At 47.5% G+C, this 22,838-nt stretch overlaps 1 protein-coding gene across 1 annotated transcript in view; it reads right to left on the bottom strand.

The window, feature by feature from the left end:
- LOC139233885 (plexin domain-containing protein 1-like) overlaps positions 1-22,838 on the bottom strand; it is a 328,432-nt gene that overhangs the window by 108,413 nt on the left and 197,181 nt on the right. Inside the window, exon 9 of the mRNA XM_070864521.1 lies at positions 18,564-18,645. Within this exon, the coding sequence (XP_070720622.1) occupies positions 18,564-18,645 (82 nt within the window). The remainder of the gene's footprint in view (positions 1-18,563; positions 18,646-22,838) is intronic.

Genomic DNA, 22,838 nt, shown 5'->3' with positions numbered 1-22,838 from the left:
ATGCACTGTTGGAGGTGCAGGCTTTCGGATGAGAGGTTAAACCGAGGCCCGTCTGCTCGCTCAGGTGGACAAAAAAGGTCCCAGGGCACTATTCGAAGAAGCATAGGGGAGTTCTCCCCAGTGATCTGGCCAATATTTATCCCTCAACTAACATCAGTAAAACAGACCGCCCGGTCATTATCACATTGCTGTTTGTGGGAGCTTACTGTGCGCAAATTGGCTGCCGTGTTTCCTACATTACAATAGTTCAAAAGTACTTCATTGGCTGGCTGTAAAGCGCTTTGGGACATCCTGAGGCTTGTGAAAGGCACTATATAAATACAAGTCTTTCAACCCTATTGTTGGAAGGGTAAGGGTGATTTGGAAAATCCTAGGGGCCGAAATTGCCCCCATCCATAAGCTCTATTACCGCCCTTTCCGCCTCCCGCGCGGAATTGCCCCGTGGGAGTGGGGCCCCTGCTGGTCGGTGCCACTGACAGCTTTTCCTGGCGGGCGGCTGTCTGTGGCTGGGCGGCGCGCCCGCCCTTAAAGGGGAGGTGGCGCTGCCGCGGTCGCCATATTATTATTTTTTGTCGGCCGACTGCCAGGTCAGCCCAACAATTATGCACCCCCCCCCCCCCGGGTTCGGCTGGGCTGCCAATCGGCAGCCTGGCAGCCCCTCTTGAGTGCCAGGCCGCTGACCCGGCCGAAACTCTCCCTGGTGGCCCAGTGGACCTCACTGAAAATGCCGCGGAGTTCACAGCGGCACTTTCCTTTAACTGTGACCCTCCCCCACAAAAAAAATTCAAAATTGTGAATTTCTCCGGTATCTCTGCCCCATGGATTGCGGCGGAGAAAAACTTTCCAAACGATAGGTGCGCCCCGTTTGGGGCGGGGCTCAATTTCAGCCCTCTAGAATATCCGGTTCAGTTCCACACTCGGCCGTGCACTTACCAACAGAACCATGAGGAGACGTCTCCAGGCGGTCTTTTAAAAATAAATACATTTGTGATGGGATTTGATAGATGACTTAAAAATCAGAACCCTCTGCTGTCCTGAGATACCGGTGCTACGTCAACAAAACGCCAGTGATGTGCCAGCTTGCCTGAACTGATGGAATTTGGATCACCCTCAGTCCAGGTCCCAGTGCACATAAATCTGTAAACCCCAAACTGCTCAGAATTCCTTATGTCTCCTTTGTATCTTTTAAATCAGGGCATTTGATGGAAAAGGAAGTTAAAATGTTGCGAGCATCTGTGTTGTGTTTTGCAGCCTGATGCTGATAATTTTTGGCAGCCTGCTGTTGTTTAATTTTTGATGGTATGAGGCTCGCCCCCTCCCAGATATCTCCCTGAAAGCAGCTCTGTGAACAAAGCATTCCTTTTCACTGCTGGCAGTGTTTTGATGAACCAACCAATGACAAAAATGCAATTCTTCGGAACAGGAATGGACCGCCCCTCTCTCTCACACACTCCCACCTACACAGGATATATGGCACAGAAACAGGCCATTCGGCCCAACCTGTCCATGCCGGCGTTTATGCTCCACTCGAGCCTCCTCCCGTCTTTCCTCATCTAACTCTATCAGCATAACCCTCTATTCCCTTCTCCCTCATATGCTTATCCAGCCTCCCCTTGAATACAACTATACTATTCGCTTCAACCACTCCCTGTGGTAGCGAGTTCCACATTCGCACCAATCTTGAATAAAAACGTTTTTTCTGAATTCCCTATTGGATTTCTTGGTGACCGTCTTATATTGATGACTTCTAGTTATGCTCGTCCCCACAAGTGGAAACATTCTCTCTGTATCCACTCTATCAAAACCTTTCATAATTTTAAAGACCTCTATTAGGTCACCTCACAGCCTTCTTTTTTCAAGCAAAAAGAGACTCAGCCTGTTCATCCTTTCCTGATAGATATACCTCACATTTGTGGTAGCACCTTGTAAATCTTCACTGCCCCCGCTCCAGTGCCTCTATATCCTTTTTCTAATATGGTGACCAGAATTGTACACAGTACTCCAAGTGTGGTCTAACCTAGTTTAGCTTAATTTCACTACTTTTCAATTCTATCCCTCTCGAAATAAATCCAAGTGTCTGGTTTACTTTATTGATGGTCTTGTTACTACTTGGCCTGTGTTGCTATTTTTAATGATTTGTGTATTTGTACACCGACATCCCTTTGCTACTCTACCCCACCCAGACTTGCACCCTCCCTATTCTTGCTGCCGAAATGTAATATCTTGGAGTACAATGTAGAGTTTTGGTCTCCATGTTGCAAAAAGGAAATAGAGGCACTGGAGGAGGCACAAAAAAGATTTACAAGGATGACACCAGACTGAAAGGTTATAACTATCGGGAAAAAATGCACTCGGGCTCTATTCGCAAGAAAAGAGAAGGCAGAGGGGTGATTTAATAGGTGTGTTTAAAATTATGAACAGGTTTGATAGGGTAGAGGTAGATAAGTTGTTTCCGCTTGTGTGGGAGTCCAAGACAAGGGGTCATCAATATAAGATAGTCACTAAAAAAATCCAATACCGAATTCAGGAGGAACTTTTTTACCCAGAGAGGGGTGAGAATGTGGAATAGGCCACCATATGTAGCAGTTGAGGCAAATAGCACAGATGCAATTAAGGGGAAGCTGGATAAACACATGAGGGAGAGAGGAGCAGAAGGATATGTTGATGGGGTGAGATGAAGTTGGGTGGGAGGAGGCTCGTGTGGAGCTCAGACGGGTCGGGCCAAATGGCCTGCTTCTGTGCTGTACATTTTGTGTGATTCTAGATAAGTGTCTGGGGTTCTTCATTGTGAACTTCACAATGTGAATGGGCAGTCAAGTCGTGACTCCTGTTTGCAGCAATGTAAGAATAGAACTAAGCCTACAGCCTCCGGTGTTAAAATGGCATTAAAATAGTACTCTTCTGTCATCTCGTCTTTCTCTGTTTACTTTTCCCTTTTTCTATCTTTCTCTTCTTTTCCCGCTCTTTTTTCTCATCCTTTTTCCTTTTCCTTCATTCCGCCTTCCCTCCTCACTGCCAGCTGATGACCATCCGGGGGTGAAATTGGTTGTTGGCGGTAGCTTAAGGCGGGCGATAGCGAACCAGCCGCACGCTTTACACTGTGTTCTGATTTTCCTTTCCATGGAAGACAATAGGGGGAATTTTAACCCCCAAAATATGGGTGGGTTGGAGTCAGGTGGGAGGTTAAAGAGTTAAAAAACGGAATCCCGCCTCCAACCAGTCCACTTCTGGTTTTCATGGAGGCGGGACTGGACGGGGGGGAGGGGCAGCCAATCCGCTCCCAGGAGGCGGGTCCACAATTTAAATATTATAATGAGGCTGGCATGCCTCATGGAGATCCATCATTACCAATTTAACTCTACCTGGTTGGGTTTCCTGGACCTTGGGGATCCTGTCAGCTCAGGGCAGGTGACGACTGCCGGATCCAGGATGTAAAATGCCTTTCCACTTAGCTCCTGGACCCAGCGCCCGTGCCTCACCCACCCCCTGCAATTGGACATCCCCCTGAGGCCTTTGATTTACCTCCCCCCCCAGGCCTCTGATCACCCCCTACCCCCACAGGCCCATGATCCCCGCCCCTCCAGGCCTCTGATCCCATCGAGGCCCATGATCCCCCTCCTCCAGGCCTCCGATCTCCTCCTGACCTTGACCTCAGGCCTCCGATCCTGCCACTGGCTTCTGACCTCCCCCCCGCCCCTCCTCCACCACCAGCTCCCGACCGCCTACCTGACCTCCTCCTTCCAGCCCCCTTGCTTTTCCGGTCCCCAACCACCCTCCCCACACCACCCCACCACCAAGAGGCTCGTCCGGCCTCTCCCCTCTGGCCCCGAGCGCCCTTCGGCCCCTGACCACTCTCTTCTCCCTGCAACCTAATGCTGAAGGCCTACCCACCCACAGCCAACCAGCCTCCCCACCTCAGCAGGCAAAATACTGCGGATGCTAGAATCTGAAATAAAAACAGAAAACACTGCCTGGCCCGCTGTTATTTCCAGCATTTCCTGTTTTTATTTCAGCCTCCCTAGCTGGCTGGCTGCAGACAGGACACAGAGCTTTTAATTGCGAATCAGGCCCTGCCGTTAAATTTGGCAGGGCCTGTGGGAAACGGGTTTCTCAACCGCTTTCCAGGACCCCACCCCCCCAACAATCTACCGACCCGCCATCAGATTAAAACCCGGCCAACGGGTGTAAAAGAGGTATGACCGCCAAAGACCAAGCTCACAACCCCCTCACCCCAAAGTGCGCTCTTTATTCAGCCTATGGTGTTGATAGAGGGTTTTCATTACAGGAGTATTATGAGATAAAGGGGCCGATTTTCAGCAAGGCCTGCCCAAGTGCTGCCCAAAATGCCGCCGATGGCCACTGGGGTGCCGGATGGGCAGGATATTCATCGCTGAGGTCCCTTGAAGGTCGACAGGCGGCAAATGGACGACGTATGCCGCCAATCTGGGCGGCAGCGGGCGGGAGGTCTCATTCTCGGCGGCAGAGGCGCTTGCCGCCCAAGTGCCGCCGAGGATGGAGTCAGGCCCACGGAGGGTCGAAGACCTGGAAAAAAATTCAACAGTAAAAAATAAAAAAGCTATCGGAAGACCTTCAGGGGACTCCATGCAGGTAAGGTGCTGTGGAAATTTAAAAAAAAAATGTTCAATTACCTTTTTTTCAGATTCTTCAGACTCACCGTCGGGTACAGACCGGCCTCCAGCCAGAGGTCCACCCTGTTCTGCCGCCGAGTCCCACTGACTCCGGCCCGCATCAATCTGGGAGCTCGGCGGGCGGGAGGTCAGTTACGCCACTCGGCCGTCCGCTGACGTCAGCGGGCGGTTCCCGGCAACTCTCCCCTCCCGCCCGCTCCAGGCCACCTCGAAAGTGGCACTGGGCAGATCTGCAGGAGCAATGTCGGCAGCAGCGGGCGGTAAGATGATCAATTTCGGCCCCAAATAATCTGACAACATAAGAACATAAGAAATAGAAGCAGGAGTAGGCCATATGGCCCCTCGAGCCTGCTCCGCCATCCAACACGATCGTGGCTGATCCGATTATGGCCTCAGGTCCACTTCCCTGCCCGCTCCCCATAACCCCTTTTTTCCCTTATCGGTTAAGAAACTGTCTATCTCTGTCTTAAATTTATTCAATGTCCCACAGCTCTCTGAGGCAGCGAATTCCACAGATTTACAACCCTCTGAGAGAAGAAATTCCTCCTCATCTCTGTTTTAAATGGGCAGCCCCTTATTCTAAGATCATGCCCTCTAGTTCTAGTCTCCCCCATCAGTGGAAACATCCTCTCTGCATCCACCTTGTCAAGCCCCTTCATAATCTTATACATTTCGATAAGATCACCTATCATTCTTCTGAATTCCAATGAGTGGAGGCCCAACCTACTCAACCTTTCTTCATAAGTCAACCCCCTCATCTCCGGAATCAACGTAGTGAACCTTCTCTGAACTTCCTCCAAAGCAAGTATATCCTTTCGTAAATATGCACGAGCCGCATAAGTAGAAATTAACGCAGGTGACCGAAACCCTGGTAGGCAAATGCTGCCCGCGTCCTAACTCGCACCAAGTCCCATTCACTCATCACCTCCGTGCTCAGTGACCTACAGTGGCTTCCGGTCTAGCAGCATCTCAATATTAAAATCCTGGTTTTCAAGTCTCTCCGTGGCCTTGCCCCACCCTATCTCTATAACCTCCTTCAGCCCTACAATGCTCCGAGATCTCTGCACTCCTCCAATTCTAGCCTCTAGGGCATCCACTATTTTAATCGCTCCACCATTGGTGGCTGTGCTATGTGCTACATGGTTACTGCTTGTACTATTACAAGGTGTGCCACCAGGGGGCACCTCATTGGGAGACTTGTAGGTTACCTGTACATGTGTGCCAGGCCTAGTATAAAAGGCAGGCCACCATATGTGATCCTCACTCTGGAGTTATCAATAAAGGACTAAAGTCACTACAGTTCAAGTACAACACATTGCCTCGTGGAGTCATTATCAGAGCATCTAAAGACATAACAGCGGCCGTGCCTTCAGCTGCTTAGGCGCGAAGTCTCATGAACAGCTGGGCGTTGAGGTGCTCCCCCAATCAAGGAGGGGACTTCTTTGGACAATGTGCTAGACAACATTTTAAAGGCACAGTGGGACTCAAGAGGGTTGATTTTCCTGGCTGGGCACCGATTGTAGGCAGTGTGTGCATGGTGCACCCAAAGTGCACTTTGCCGGTGGCAGATTGCTAGCACCCAGTGTTCCTGATGGCTCTCATTAGAATAAAGAGAGCGGAATTCAGGGGCATACCTAAGCCTTGGGTAGTGCTCAGCTGACAGGATGTTCAGCTGCACCTTGGATATTAAGCTACGCCTTGATTTCAAAATTCTCATCCTTATTTTCAAATCCCTCCCTGGACTCGCCCCTCCCTATCTCTGTAATCTCCTCCAGCCCCAAAATCCCCTGAGATCTCTGCGCTCCTCTAATGTTGCCCTCTTGAGCATCCCTGATTATAATCGCTCCACCATCGGTGGCTGTGTCTTCTGTTGCCTGGGCCCCAAGCTCTGCAACTCCCTGCCTAAACCTCTTCGCCTCTCAAGCTCTCTTTCCTCCTTCAAGACGCTCCTTAAAACCTACCTCTTTGACCACCTGCCCTAATTTCTACTTATGGGGTTCAGTGTCAAATTTTTATCGCATAATACTCCTGTGAAGCGCCTTGGGGCGTTTCACTATGTTAAAGGGGCTATATAAATACAAGTTGTTGTTGTTGTTGTTGTTGTTAAGACCCCAGGCATCTTACATAACCCCTTATTCCCTTCTCCCTCATATGCTTGTCTAGCCTCCCCTTAAATGCACCGATACTATTCGCTTCAACCACTCCCTGTGGTAGTGAGTTCCACATTCGCACCATTGTTTGGTTAAAGAGTGCTTCTTAAAGGGGCAAAGAGCTTCAGGAACCACAAATTCTAAGAACTTTGCAGAGTCATTGTTCAGTGGCCATGAGGTTCTGGGAAGAAGGTTAGTCGGTATTTTGGCTGGTTCTAAAGTGTTCAAAAGTAAAGATGCCTGAAGGTTTTATTAAAACACTGATAGGTAAGTGCTGCCTGTGTCCTAACTCGCACCAAGTCCCGTTCACCCATCACCCCTGTGTTAGTGACCTACATTGGCTCCCCGTTAAGCAACAGCTTAATATTAAAATCCTAGTTTTCAAATCTCTCCGTGGCCTCGTCCCATCCTATCTCTATAACTTCCTTCAGCCCTACAACGTTCCGAGATCTCTGCATTCCTCCAATTCTGGCCTCATGAGCTGCCTCGGCCCTGAAACTTTGGAATTCCCTCATTAAATCTCTCCGCCTCTCTACCTCTCTCTCCTCCTTTAAGACGTGCCTTAAAACCTACCTCTTTATCTGTCCCGGTATTTCCTTATGTGTTTCGGTGTCAAATTTTGGATGATAACACTCCTGTGATGCACACTTGGGACATTTTACTACGTTAAAGGCGCTATATAAATTCAAGTTGTTGTTATTGTGAGGGACCTCACCCCCTTCAAATAGTGAGGCAACCAAGAAGGCAGGAGATTGCTCATGATTCTGTAAAGTAAGATCCCCATCCTCACTCTTCCTTGTCCCACCCTATGTTAATGAACTCTTCCAGTGGTACGTCACTGTGTTCATCCCCACTCTACCAACTCTGGCTTGCTCCTCTTCCGTTTCGCCATCTGAGGTTGCTCCTTCAGCCAATTCTCCACAACCTTGTCGCTCAACACCTCTGCAATTCCCCCCGCAACCTTGAATGTCTCAGCAAGATTCTTCTCTTTGCCCGCGCTTCTTGCCTCCACTCTTGTTCCTCTCCCCTTCCTGCTCATCAAACACAGGGCTGTAATGCACTTGTTCCTCTCCCCTTCCTGCTCATCAAACACAGGGCTGTAATGCACTTGGAGATGTCTCTCTGTATGCGAGACTATGGAGATGGAGATTATTGGGCCGAAAATTCTGACCCTGCCGGGTCCGTACGAAGTGCGCACGGACCCGACGAGGCCTCGCAAAAGCCGTTTTTTGGGGCGCGATGCGCATGTGCCAAAACCGGCTTTTCCAATCAGTCAAGATTTCTCTTAACAGATCCTCCCCATCCCCGGGAGAAGGACATTCACGCAGGAGAGATTGGGCTATTTGCCCAACTCACGCCCAGCGAATGTCCTTCAAACTTTTACGTCTGGTGCATAGCTTACTTTTACCAGCGTAAGGATTTAAAAACATATAAAATTACATTTGGACACTCATTTGTATATTAAAACCATGTCCATTAAGGTAAGTTTATTTCTAACACTATTAAAACAAATTTTTTAAAAATTCCCCTAAATATATTATTTTTCAAATTACATTTAATTTCAATTAATTTTAAGTATGTGTTTTATTTATTTATTGTGCTGTATTTCGGTGTTTTAGGGGGTTTTCTCATTGATACTAATGGGAGCCCGTACAAACAGAGCTCCCATTTTTATCAATGAGAATACTGCACAGTGATTGGTGCTCCAGGCCCACGTGACCCCAGCATGTACGTACGTACCTGGAAGGCATCTCCCCGAGCGCTGCGCAGCGAAGCTAGGCCTTCGACTGGGATCTCTATGTTCCTCTGGGACCACCGGGTATTTCGTAGACTTTTTTCGGGTCGGAGGCAGTCGTACGAGGGAAGTCTCCGACCGCAATTTTCTCCCCCCACCCTCCCCAAAGCTGTCGTTGAGATTCAATTGAATTCCTGTGTAAATGTTGACGCAGTGGTGTGGACTCCTTCACGGCAAACGAGCCAAGGATGGGCAGAGGAAACGTTACAAGGACACCCTCAAAGCCTCCATAAAATGCAACATCCCCACTGACACCTGGGAGTCCCTGGCCAAAGACCGCCCTAAGTGGAGGAAGTGCATCCGGGAGGGCGCTGAGCACCTCGAGTCTCATCGCCGAGAGCATGCAGAAACCAAGCGCAGGCAGCGGAAAGAACGTACAGCAAACCAGTCCCACCCATCCTTTCCCTCAACGACTCTCTGTCCCACCTGTGACAGGGACTGTGGTTCTCGTATTGGACTGTACAGCCACCTAAGGACTCATTTTTAGAGTGGAAGCAAGTCTTCCTCGATTCTGAGGGACTGCCTATGATGGGTGGATGAGGTATCAGCAGACGTTAATTATTTCAAAGGTAATGGTTCCTGAGGAGGCACTGCCTGGGATTTCAATCACACCCAACTTCCCCCACCCCCACCGCCAAAGGAAACAGCGAAGGTCAAGTGTGTCTGAATGTTAGCGATGAGTGAAACAAAAAAATGCAGCAAAGGTTGTGAGATAGACAGCAGAGGGCTAGACTCCACCCGGAGTCAGTATTTACCAGACAGGCTAACATCTGCTTCTTCTTATTGACAACACATCTGGCTGTAGCCAATGAGAATCTGCTCATGTTACAGACAATGCTTAATCAACTGTAAGTATTCAAGAGTCTAGCCATTTATTTGCTGGCACAAGTTCTGGCAGATTCAATCGCTGTTCGCTTGGTTGACTAATGAACAATGAACTATTTCGACCCTCTAACTCTGTTCCACAGGATTTGCTGCTGTCGTGTCTGCTCACTTTGTTTGAACCGTTAAAAAAAAAATTACATGTAGTATCGGCAACTCGCTTTTGATCCTGTTGTGTTCTGTATGTGAGAATCTATGAAATGACCAGAAGTGGGCAGTCCTATCTTCTTGGCTGTAGTACCAGGAAACTATAGCCCCTGATTGGCTGGGTGATCTGTCAGTCTCAGGCAGGCACAATGCTGCCAGATAACATACGGAAGGACTGACGAGTCCAGAAAGCTTGTCCAAAATGAATGCTGCGGTTTATTGTTTATTAATACAGGGAGAAGTTGGTTGAGGAATCGATGCTTGAAAGAGCGGACAGTAAAAACAATGACAATTACTGCCTTTAATGTAGCAATGGCCCAAGCAGCTTCACGGAGTGGAACTGGACGCCGAGCATTAAGGGGTGGAAATCCGATTGTCTCGCGCCTCAGTGAGCGACCAGAAGGGGCTTTAAAGCGAGCGTAATAGCTTAGCGACCGGACGCGCAGCTTTTAGGGCCCTGCCAGAAAATTCAGCTGAGGGCTAACTGGGGCGCGAAAGGCCAGCGCTCGGCCACTGACTATCAGTCCGTTCATGACATCAATCCTGGTGCAACGGCTCCGAGTGCCCGCGCTTGCTAAATTCGGTCCGGGTGCCTCATTTGAAAAAACAGTCAGCGCAGCCTTCCACAGTCGTTAACTGGTGGCTACTTGGAGGGATGAGGAAGCACTTCTCTCGGAGGTCACAATCAGTGCAACGTTTACACACAGCACGGTGCGTGAGCCTCCGAGTTTGCAGCAGCAGACAGACATAACAATACGGCTTGAAAACAACTGAATTTGAAAACTTTAATGGGTGCATTACTAGTCCGACAGCAGGATTGCAAATCGGACTTCGGAGCATGCGCAATTAATTCCAGAATTAAATGCGAGGATTTTCGTTAGGCGCCCCCCCACCCCCCAGGTCAGATGTGTAATGGCTGATTTAGTGCCCCTGTCAGCTTTTGGCCCGATTCAACCAAATTTAGCAGCAGGAGGCGTAAGCTTTTTCAAGGTGCTGTACTTACCGCTCTGCCTGGATTAACGCCGCAAAATGGGCGGTAACCAATTTCTACCCCTTAGAGTGGAAGAGTGGAGGGGAGGTGACTAAAGACATGGGCCAGGAATTTCCTTGGATCTGCTCCCGATCTGTCGGAACAACTTCATTGGGGGGGTAACTTACAAGGAAATTCCCAGTCATAGTCAAGGAAGTGGGTTTCAAGTCGACTTTTGAAGGTGGGGCGGCAAAGCAGAAAGAGGGAGGCTTGAAAGCGGAAGAGTTCCGACGAGGGCAAGGGGCTTGTCACTGATGGTTGAAGAGAGGGAGGCAGTTGCACAGCAAGCCAGTGATGGGAGAGCAGAGGCCATGAGTTGGGTTATAGGGCTGGAGGAGGCTGCAGATGTAAGGTGGGGCGAGGCTATGGAGGGATTTGTAAGTAAGGACAAGGAGGTGGAATTAAATGTGGAACCACACTTGGAGTACTGCGTACAATTCTGGTTGCCATATTATGAAAAGGATACAGAGGCACTGGAGAGGTTGCAGAGAAGATTTACAAGGATGACACCAGAAATGCGAGGGTATACATATCAGGAAAGGATGAAGAGGCTCGGTCTCTTTTCTCTTGAAAAAAGAAGGCTAAGAGGTGACCTAATAGTGGTCTTTAAAATGATGAACAGTTTTGATAGAGTGGACACAGAGAGAGTGTTTCCACTTGTGAGGAAGAGCATAACTAGAGGCTATCAATATAAGATAGTCACCAAGAAATCCAACAGGGAATTCAGAAGAAACAGAGTCAGAGACAAAAAAAGAGATAAAATGAATGAAATAACAATAGAATGAGAGATATAGATAGGAACATGGACACAAATTAGGCTAATTAGTCCCTCGAGCCTGCTCCACCATTCAATGAGATCATGGCTGATCTGTGACCTAACTCCATATACTCGCCTTTGCCCCATATCCCTTAATACCTTCTGTTAACAGAAAGCTATCAATCTCAGCTTAAAAATTAACTATTGATCTACCATCAATTGCCATTTGCGGAAGAGAGTTCTAAACCTCCATCGCCCTTTGTGTATAGAATTTTCTAATTTCACTCCTGAAAGGCCTGGCTCTAATTTTTAGGCTATGCGCCCTAGTCCTAGACTCTCCAACCAGCAGGAATAGTTCCTGTCTATCTACCATGCCAGTTCCCCCAAGTAGAATTAGAGATTGAAAATGCATGACGGAGAAAAATGCAGAGATCAAGAGAATGAAGCAATAGGAGGCATATTCTGTTTTCGAACACTTGTGTTGTGAAGTGCAATTGAAATCTTCTTCCTTTTGTACAAGGTTTGACTCTGGAGGAGAATGACAACTGCAGTAAGAAATTCAATTACATGTTGCAGTTCAGGATAGTCAAAGACAGTCCTGTTAAAAAGTGGTATTTCGCTGGTATCAAAAGCAGCCTATAGTTATTGTACTATAAATGACATTAATTCTGGTGCCATTTGGTGCTGTAAGCTGTTTTATTGATATCAATTGCCATTTGCAGTAACAGCTGTGCTGTCGGTTCTGTTAGAGAGGAGGCTGAAGCCATGGGACAGGATACGACAAAGAGCTGCAAAGCTCGGTACGACTGTGCACCATCTGCCATGCCCCACTTACAGCAACGTGACCACAATGTTCAATGGGGTAACTTTTGAGAGACTCGGGTCCTGGGCAGGTTTCCTCAGTCAGCCAGAGAATGGGAGCACAGCGAAGCAGGAGGGCAGACCTCCGCGTCCAATCTCGGATCTGCAATCCTGCTGACTGAGGCACAAGACCAGGAGTGCAGTCATGCAAAATCTACCCTAATGTTCTTGATGCTAGACAAAGACAGCAGCTACTATACTTAACTCATGTAGGAATAAGCTTTGATTCTCAATGTTTTCAGAGAATGTGTCACAGTCCTACGAACATACGAACAATGGCGGACAGGGAAAGACTATCTGGTTCATTGAGCCTGTCCCATATAATTGCGATACCTTGTGTATTACAACACAGACACTCCACCCCACACCATGTGATCTCCTGGGAGAGGCAAAAAAAGCAGATTAAAAAAAACAGGCCAATTTGGGAAAAAAGAAACTGGGAAATTCCTCTCTGATCCATCTAGGCAATCAAAACTAGTCCAGGAGATCAATCTGGCTTGAATTCCCTGCAGTACCTACCTTCTGTAAGAGGTGATCTACCCCGCAGCCAGAGACAAATTCAGCTTTCGTTTGAAGGAATTCAGATAATCTGCATCCAGCATATGAAACGGCAGCTTTTTCAGAGGTCTGCTATTCTCTGGGAAAAGAACCACCTCCTGACGTCTAACCTAGATCTAGCCCTATACAACTTAAATTTGTGCCCCCTGGTCCTGCCTAACCCATTTAATTGAAATAAACTGTCAGCTGGAACAATGTTTATTCTCTTCATTATCTTATAAACCTCAATCACATCCTCCCTTAAGTCTACACTGCTCTAAGGTAAAGAGTCCCAACTCTTTTAGTCTATCTTACCATATCAAATGACATCCTTTGTGACTGTGACAAAGGTAAACTATCCCTCCATGTCCTTCTGGACCTGTCTGCAGCCTTTGACACAGTTGACCACTCCATTCTCCTCCAACACCTCTTCACCAATGTCCAGCTAGGTGGGACTGCACTCGCCTGGTTCTATTCTTATCTATCTAATCGTAGCCAGAAAATCTCCAGCAATGGCTTCTCTTTCCACTCCCACATCGTTACCTCTGGTGTCCCTCAAGGATCTGTCCTTGGACCCCTCTTATTTCTCATCTATATGCTGCCCCTTGGCGATATCATCCAAAAACACGGAGTCAGTTTCCACATGTACGCAGACAACACCCAGCTCTACCTCTCCATCACTTCTGTCAACCCCTGCTTGGTATCTAAATTGTCAGATTGCTTGTCCAACTGAGCAGAAATGTTCTCCAATAAAATACTGGGAAGACCGAAGCCATTATCTTTGGTCCCCGCCACAAATTGCGCTCTCTAACCACTGACTCCATCCCTCTCCTTAGCATATATCTGAGGGTGAACAAGACTGTTTCACAACCTAGGTGTCATATTTGACCCTGAAATGAATTTCCAGCCACATGTTTGCGGCATAACTAAATCCACCTTTATACACCTCCGTAACATCGCCCACCTCTGTCCCTGCCTCAGCTCTTCTGCTGCTGAAACCCTCATTCATGCCTTTGTTACCTCGAGACTTGACTACTCCAACTCACTCCTGGCCAGCCTCCCAATTTCCACACTACATAAACTTGAAGTCATCCAAAACTCAGCAGCCCGGGTACCAACCCACACCAAGCCACGATCACCCATCACCCCTGTGCTTTCTGACTTACATTGGCTCCCGGTTAAACAACGCCTTGATTTCAAAATTCTCATCCTTGTTTACAAATCACTCCATGGCCTTGCCCCTCCCTCTCCCTGTAATCTTTTTCAGTCTCACAATCCCACAAGATATCTGCGCTCCTCAAATTCTGGCCTCTTGAACATCCCTGATTATAATCGCTCAACCATCGGTGGCTGTGTCTTCAGCTGCCTGGGCCCCAAGCTCTGGAACTCCCTCCCTAAACCTCTCCACCTCTCTATCTCTCTTTCCTCCTTTAAGATGCTCCTTAAAACCAGAGCCTCAATATCACCCACCATGTGAGGAGACCAAAACTGGACACAGTATTCCAGGTGTAGCCTGAATGTTCTTTACAGTCATCCATTCTTGATTGAATTACGGGATGTGTATTAACTTACAAGCAGGAACATAGGAACAGGAGTAGGCCATTCAGCCCCTCGAGTCTGCTTCACCATTCAATTAGATCGTGGCTGATCTGTGCCTCAACTCCACTTTCATGCACTTGCTTCATATCCCCCGATACCTTTACCCGACAAAAATCTTTTGATCTCATTCTTGAAAGCTTCAATTGTCCTAGCATCCACAGTCTTTTGGGGGAGACAATTCCAAATTCCAGGTTTATGGAGGGAATTCCAGAGCTTAGGGCCCAGGCAACAGAAGGCACGGCCACCAATGGTTGAGTGATTATCATCAGGAATGCTCAAGAGGGCAGAATTAGAGGAGCGCAGACATCTCGGGAGGTTGTGGGGCTGGAGGAGATTACAGAGATAGGGAGGGAAGAGGCCTGGAAGGATTTGAAAACAAGGATGAGAATTTTGAAATTGAGGCGTTGCTTAACTGGGAGCCAATGTAGGTCAGCAAGCATAGGGGGTGATGGGTGAGCGGGACTTGTTGCGAGTTAGGACACGGGCAGCGAGCACAGGGGTGATGGGTGAACGGGACTTGTTGCGAGTTAGGACACGGGCAGCAAGCACAGGGGGTGATGAGTGAGCGGGACTTGTTGCGAGTTAGGACACGGGCAGCAAGCACAGGGGTGATGGGTGAGCGGGACTTGTTGCGAGTTAGGACACGGGCAGCAAGCACAGGGGGTGATGGGTGAGCGGGACTTGTTGCGAGTTAGGACACGGGCAGCAAGCACAGGGGGTGATGAGTGAGCGGGACTTGTTGCGAGTTAGGACACGGGCAGCGAGCACAGGAGTGATGGGTGAGCGGGACTTGGTGTGAGTTAGGACACGGGCAGCGAGCACAGGAGTGATGGGTGAGCGGGACTTGGTGCGAGTTAGGACACGGGGCAGCAAGCACAGGAGTGATGGGTGAGCGGGATTTTTGGGGTCTGACCAAGCTTGTGAATCCATGTAATACTTTGTAATTCCATCTAATTGGAGGAAAGGAAATGTCCTTAATGTGTGAATGAGATGATTCAATTACATCGATTTTGCGATTGTTCAACTCTTTCCGAGAGCTCGATATAATAACAGCATTGACTCATGTGCATTGATTTTTCACTTGTCCCTCTCCTGACAAGTAGGTAACTGACATCTGAGGGGGAAAGGATGGAAAAACTAGATTGGGTTAAGTCCTTTCTTGTTTCTAGAGGGGATTGTACTGAGGGTGTCCCTGGAGCATGCACGCCAAGGGTGACAACAGGAACACAGGCCAAGAAAAGAGCAATTTTACAGATATTTTCATCATTTTTCCTCCTCAGTTCCCTCCTCTCTTGAAAGTGTGTTACACTGGGTATACAGCACAGAAACAGGCCATTCGGCCCAACCAGTCCATGATGTCATTTTTGCTCCAATCGAGCCTCCTCCTGTCTTTCCTCATCTAAATCTATCAGCATAACCCTCTATTTCCTTCTCCCTCATATGCTTGTCTAGCCTCCCCTTAAATGCATCCATACCATTCGCTTCAACCACTCCCTGTGGTAGCGAGTTCCACATTCTCACCGCTCTTTGGGTAAAGAAGTTTCTTCTGAATTCCCCATTGGATTTCTTGGTGACTATTTTTTATTGATGACCTCTAGTTATGCTCTTCTCCACAAGTGGAAACATTCTCTCTGTATCAACTCTATCAAAATCTTTCATAATTTTAAAGACCTCTATTAGGTCACCTCATAGCCTTCTTTTCTCAAGAGAAAAGAGACCCAGCCTGTTCATCCTTTCCTGATATGTATACCCTTGCATCTCTGGTATCATCCTTGTAAATCTTCTCTGCACCCTCTCCAGTGCCTCTATATCCTTTTTATAATATGGTGACCAGAACTGTTGCAGTACTCCAAGTGTGGTCTAACCAGGTTTAGCGTAGCTTCCACATGTGGAGAAATAAACCTCGTGTTTGGTTTGCTGTTATAAGGTTCACCTTGTCTTAACAACAATCTGTATTTATATAGGGCGTTTAACGTAGTAAAACATCCCAAGGCGCTTCACAGGAACGCTATCAAACAAAATTTGATACTGAGCCACATAATTATAGGATGGGTGACCAAAAGCTCGGTCAAAGAGGTAAGTTTTAATGTGCGTCTTAAAGGAGAGAGAGGGAGAGAGGTGGAGAGATTTATGGAGGTAATTCCGGAGCTTACGGTCTAGACAGCTGAAGGCACAGCCACCAATGGTGGAGTGATTAAAATTGAGGATGCATGAGAGGCCAGAATTGGAGGAGCGCAGAGATAATAGAGGGCTGTGGGGCTGGTGGAGGACACAGAGACAGGGAGGGGGTGAGGTCATGGAGCGATTTGAAAACAATGATGAGAATTTTAAAACTGAGGCGTTGCTGAACCTGGAGCCAATGTAGGTCAGTGAGCACAGGGGTGCTCATTAATAGTTAATGTTGGTTAATGGTCACACACATGCGCCTGGTCCTTCGCTAGTGATGGGAGATTGGGGCTCTGACAGATTTTGGACCTGCCTAAATCAGGGACTTTGAGATGGATTGGAGCTCCCTTGCTATCACCCCGACTGAGATCAATCAATGCCCCAATGAGCAAGGGCAAACCTGGGATCTTCCTGTTCTGGAGTACATCATTGGATGGTGCCCTCAACCACTGAGCCACCAAAGAAGTTTTATAAATGTCACACGCACATCAGCTGGATGGTGCTGGATACATATGAATATTAGAGAATAATATGCAAATAATATACAAAACGATGATACATCAAAAATATCTCTCCATGTTAATATATTTTAAACAGTACGCCAGTGTGAGCAGGTGTCACACCGGACATTACACTCAGAGAACACAGGCCACTACAGCCATTGCACCTCACCCCCCCCCCCTCCCACCCCCACAATCACCACCGTCTCCATTTGATCACCGCTCACTCCTCAATCACCACACTCTTACCCCTGATCACCGCTGACCCCTCAATTGTCACTCTCCCCCTCGATCGCCGCTCTCCCCCTCAATTGTCACTCTCCCCCTCAATTGCTGCTCCCCCCAGCCTGATCGCCGCTCTCCAGTGCCCCCCCCCCCCGCCGTCCCCAGCACCCACTTCCCTGCCTGAGTTCCTCGAGGAGCCCGACATGATAAGGCTGATTGGCTGCAGTAGTCAAATCACCGGCAGAATAATGACTGAATCTGAACGTTCAGTTGGATCATTTACAACAACAACATTCTCCTTCTGAACATGAACAGTTACCCAGGATTCCGCTGCCCTCTCTCCGCATGCAGATGGCGACAGGACTAAGATAACAGTAACTGAGTGCCCATACCGTGGCTCAGTGGGTCGGACTCCTGCCTGAGTCAGAAGGTTGTGGGTTCAAGTCCCACTCGAGACCTGATCACAAAATCTAGGCTGACGCTCTAGTACAGTGCTGAGGGAGTGCTGCACTGTCGGAGGTGCCGTCTTTCAGATGAGACATTAAACCGAGGCCCTGTCTGCTCTCTCAGGTGTATTTAAAATATCCCATGGCGCTATTCAAAGAAGAGCAGGGGAATTCTCCCAGTGACCTGGCTAATCTTTATGTCACAACCAACATCACGAAAACAGATTATCCGGACATTATCACATTGCTGTTTGTGGGAGCTTGTGTGCAAATTGGCTGCCGCATTTCCTACATTACAACAGTGACTGCACTTCAAAAGTGCTTCATTGGCTGTAAAGCACTTTGGGGCATCCCAAGGTCATGAAAGATGCTATGTAAATGCAGATTCTTTGCTTCTTCTTCTTTCATTCCTCATCAGGACAAAACACGCCTAAGATCGAATGATGATCTGGGTGCTTTCTGGATCTGTCCAGCTTTCGGTTAACACATTGGCTAGCAAGGAGCTTGTTTCCCCAGGGTTGGGTTGGGTTGGGTTGGGTTGGTTTCAGAGTGGCTCCAAAGGCCTTTACGGAATTAGTAAAAGAAGGGGCAGGCCACTCGAAATGGTGGCGGCCAATTTTGGTCGGTGATGTCACCACAGCGATGTGGCATGAAGGAGACCCAAAACTGAGAATTACTCTTTGAGCACGACCTCAAAAAATGATAACAATTTCGTAATTGAAAGATTAGATATTGGGCGAGGACGTTTCCCTCCGAGATGCTGCTTACCCCTTAAGTGAGCTCCAGTCTACACACGGGTGAGGGGTCGGGGAGTCTTACCTCTGGAGCACACCGCACCAGCTGCAGTTGAAGCGGTCCTCAGCGTTGACACAGGCGTTACAACTCAGATGTTGCAGACACACTGCGAGTGAGAGAGAGAGAGAGGAGATGATGGTATGAATTCAGTGAACTATTAGAGAAAACAGACAATGAGAATGGTTAAAGGATCCCTGGAACTAATTACAGCACCAAAATAGTAAGGAGGAAACTGCCCCAAAGCAGCCTGGAACCATTAAATGGCTGAGCGTTAAAGTAAAACCCTCTGTGGGATTCAGAACATCAGCTGCTTCCGCTGTAGACCTTTGATGTGAAAAAGTTTCAGAAATGAGGTGAAATGTTCTCCAGCTTAATGTCAGTAGAACTTTAGCTGAACATTCTGTCTCCCACTCTGCACTTCCGTTCCTCCGGCCTTGACTTCATCACCCTTCTTGGCTACCACCCTCAACTGAATTTCCTTCTCACATTTGATCTACTGCCAATACCACTTTCCCTCAACCCTAAAAGATTGCTTGCCTTTGGCCCTACCTAGAACATAAGAATTAGGAGCAGGAGTAGGCCATATGGCACCTCGAGCCTGCTCCGCCATTCAATAAGATCCTGGCTGATCTTCTACCTCAACTCCACTTTCCTGCACTATCCCCATATCCCTTGATTCTCTTAATATCCAAAAATCTATTGATCTCTGTCTTGAATATACTCAACGACTGAGCTTCCAAAGCCCTCTGGGATAAAGAATTTCAAAGATTCACCACCCTCTGAGTGATGACATTTCTTCTCATCTTAGTCCTAAATGGCTGACCCCTTATTCTGAGACTGTGACCCCTGGCTCTGGACTCACCAGCCAGGGGAAACATCCTAACTACATCTACCCTGTCAAGACTTGTAAGATTTCAATGAGATCACCTCTCATTCTTCTAAACTCTAGAGAATATAGGCCCAGTCTACTCAATCTCTCCTCACAAGACAATTCCCCCATCCCAGGAATCAGTCTGGTGAACCTTCGTTGCACTCCCTCCATGGCAGGTATATCGTTCCTTCGGTAAGGATACCAAAACTGTACACAATACTCCAGGTGAGGTCTCACCAGGGTCCTATATAATTGCAGTAAGACGTCTTTACTGTTATACTCAAATCATCAATTTGTTGAATGTACCACCGCCTCCATTTAAGAACAGTTGAGAAGGGGCCCAGTCTGCCTCTGATAACTTCTCATGCCACATCCAGTTGTGCTACCAGTTCTTATCAGTAACTTTCCTGTTCTACACCCTGTTCCCTTCGGCGAGGTCCCATTAAGGAAGAGGTTAAAGACCACTTTAAGGTGGTCCAGTTGACCAGTTTGCCCATCATGAATTGCCACCAAATATCACCCAAAGTACATTATCTGTCAAATTATAAACAGAATATCAATCAGACTCTCTGGGGTGGATTCTGAGTGCCCTCTCCTGACATTATCAGGGCGGTAAGCACCCCAAAATGGGGTTGGTAGTTGTAATGTGCGGACATTTGAGGATGTGCACAGGTTGGTAGAGCTGTTGAGTTGGGAGTGGCTTAGCCAGACACGTGATATTCACAAGACTCAATAAAACCTCAGCCAGTTGGGTTCAGGGGATCCACGATGAGGCCTGCAGTTGTGAGCCGAGTGAATGAACTGGTAATGTGTAGTGTGATTGTTAAACCTTTGCTAATAAACCAACTAGTTCTTAATGTGTAATGAGAAAGGACTAATTAACAATCTTGTTGTGCGAGGCCCTTTGGGGAACAGTGACCATAATATGGTAGAATTCTTTATTAAGATGGAGAGTGACACAGTTAATTCAGAGACTAGGGTCTTGAACTTAAGGAAAAGTAACTTCGATGGTATGAGACGTGAATTGGCTAGAATAGACTGGCGAGTGATACTTAAAGGGTTGAAGGTGGATAGGCAATGGCAAACATTTAATTATCACATGGATGAACTTCAATAATTGTACATCCCTGTCTGGAGTAAAAATAAAACGGGGAAGGTGGCTCAACCGTGGCTAACAAGGGAAATTAAGGATAGTGCTAAATCCAAGGAAGAGGCATATAAATTGACCACAAAAAGCAGCAAACCTGAGGACTGGGAGAATTTTGTAATACAACAGAGGGGCACAAAGGGTTTAATTAGGAGGGGGAAAATAGAGTATGAGCGGAAGCTTACTGGGAATATAAAACTGACTGCAAAAGCTTCTATAGATATGTGAAGAGAAAAAGATTAGTGAAAACAAACGTAGGTCTCTTGCAGTCAGATTCAGTTGAATTTATAATGGGGAACAAAGAAATGGTGATCCAGTTAAACAAATACTTTGGTTCTGTTTTCACGAAGGAAGACACAAATAACCTTCCGGAAATACTAGGGGACCGAGAGTCTAATGAGAAGGATATCCTTATAAAGCGGGAAATAGTATTAGGGAAATTGATGGGATTGAAGGCCGATAAATCCAGGGGCCTGATAGTCTGCATCCCAGAGTACTTAAGGAAGTGGCAGTTTATCGTCTCTGGATCAGTTCCTATGGACTGGAGGGTAGCTAATGTAACACCACTGTTTAAAAAAGGAGGGAGAGAGAAAACGGATAATTATAGACCGGTTAGCCTGACATCAGTAGTGGGGAAAATGTTGGAAACAATTATTAAGGATGAAATAGCAGCGCATTTGGAAAGCAGTGACAGGATCGGTCCAAGTCAGCATGGATTTATGAAAGGAAAATCATGCTTGACAAATCTTCTGGAATTTTTTGAGGATGTAACTAGTAGAGTGGACAAGGGAGAACCAGTGGATGTGGTGTATTTGGACTTTCAAAAGGCTTTTGACAAGGTCCCACACAAGAGAATGTTGTGCAAAATCAAAGCACATGGTATTGGCGTGACGTGGATAGAGAACTGGTTGGCAAACAGGAAGCAGAGAGTCGGGATAAACGGGTCCTTTTCAGAATGGCAGGCAGTGACTAGTGGAGTGCCTTAGGGCTCAGTGCTGGGACCCCAGCTCTTTACAATATACATTAATGATTTTGATGAAGGAATTGAGTGTAATATCTCCAAGTTTGCAGATGACACTAAACTGGGTGGCGGTGTGTGCTGTGAGGAGGACGCTAAGAGGCTGCAGGGTGACTTGGACAGGTTAGGTGAGTGGGCAAATGCATGGCAGATGCAGTATAATGTGGATAAATGTGAGGTTATCCACTTTGGGGGCAAAAACACGAAGGCAGAATATTATCTGAATGGCAGCAGATTAGGAAATGGGGAGGTGCAACGAGACCTGGGTGTCATGGTTCATCAGTCATTGAAAGTTGGCATGCAGGTACAGCAGGCGGTGAAGAAAGCAAATGGTATGTTGGCCTTCTTATCTAGGGGATTTGAGTATGGGAGCAGGAAGGTCTTAATGCAGTTATACAGGGCCTTGGTGAGGCCTCACCTGCAATATTGTCTTCAGTTTTGGTCTCCTAATCTGAGGAAGGATGTTCTTGCTATTGAGGGAGTGCAGCGAAAGTTCACCAGACTAATTCCCGGGATGGCTGGACTGACATATGAGGAGGGACTGGATTAACTCGGCCTTTATACACTGGAGTTTGGAAGGATGAGAGGGGATCTCATAGAAACATATAAGATTCTGACGGGGCTGGACAGGTTAGATGCGGGAAGAATGTTGGGGAAGTCCAGAACCAGGGGTAGGCCATTTAGGATTGAGATGAGGAGAAACTTCTTCACTCAGAGAGTTGTTAACCTGTGGAATTCCTTAGCGCAGAGAGTTGTTGATGCCAGTTTATTGGATATATTCAAGAGGGAGTTAGATATGGTCCTTACAGCTAAAGGGATCAGCCATGATCTTATTGAATGGTGGTGCAGGCTCGAATGGCTGAATGGCCGATTGCTGCACCTATTTTCTATGTTTCTATGTTAATCGCAAAATGTTGCTCTGTATTGTTAAGCAAATAACCCATGAAGCAAATATATTACTGCCACTGTTAACACCGGCGATGTGGCCAATGCCACAGGGGGCCTACTGCCGGGTGTCCAAAGCGCCCACCTGATTCAGGCGATCGGCTGCTTTTAATTTTGGGGATCGGGGTCCGATGATGCAAACAGGAGCCCGATTGCCATTTTAGGTCGGAACTGGTCTGAACCTGCAAGGTGCAGACTCTGCCTAGTGCCATGTGTAGTGGGAGAGAAGAGGCCCTGCCAAAGGTGAGTCTTGAATCATTTCTGTAAACCTCGGAGGAGCAGGAGTGAACCTCCAGGCGCACAAAAATAACTTGGGGC

Source organism: Pristiophorus japonicus, chromosome 21, assembly GCF_044704955.1.
Source record: "Pristiophorus japonicus isolate sPriJap1 chromosome 21, sPriJap1.hap1, whole genome shotgun sequence".
NCBI classification, from domain to species: domain Eukaryota; kingdom Metazoa; phylum Chordata; class Chondrichthyes; family Pristiophoridae; genus Pristiophorus; species Pristiophorus japonicus.
Note: the sequence above shows the minus strand (reverse complement) of the source record. Positions and strands in the feature narration are given on the sequence as shown.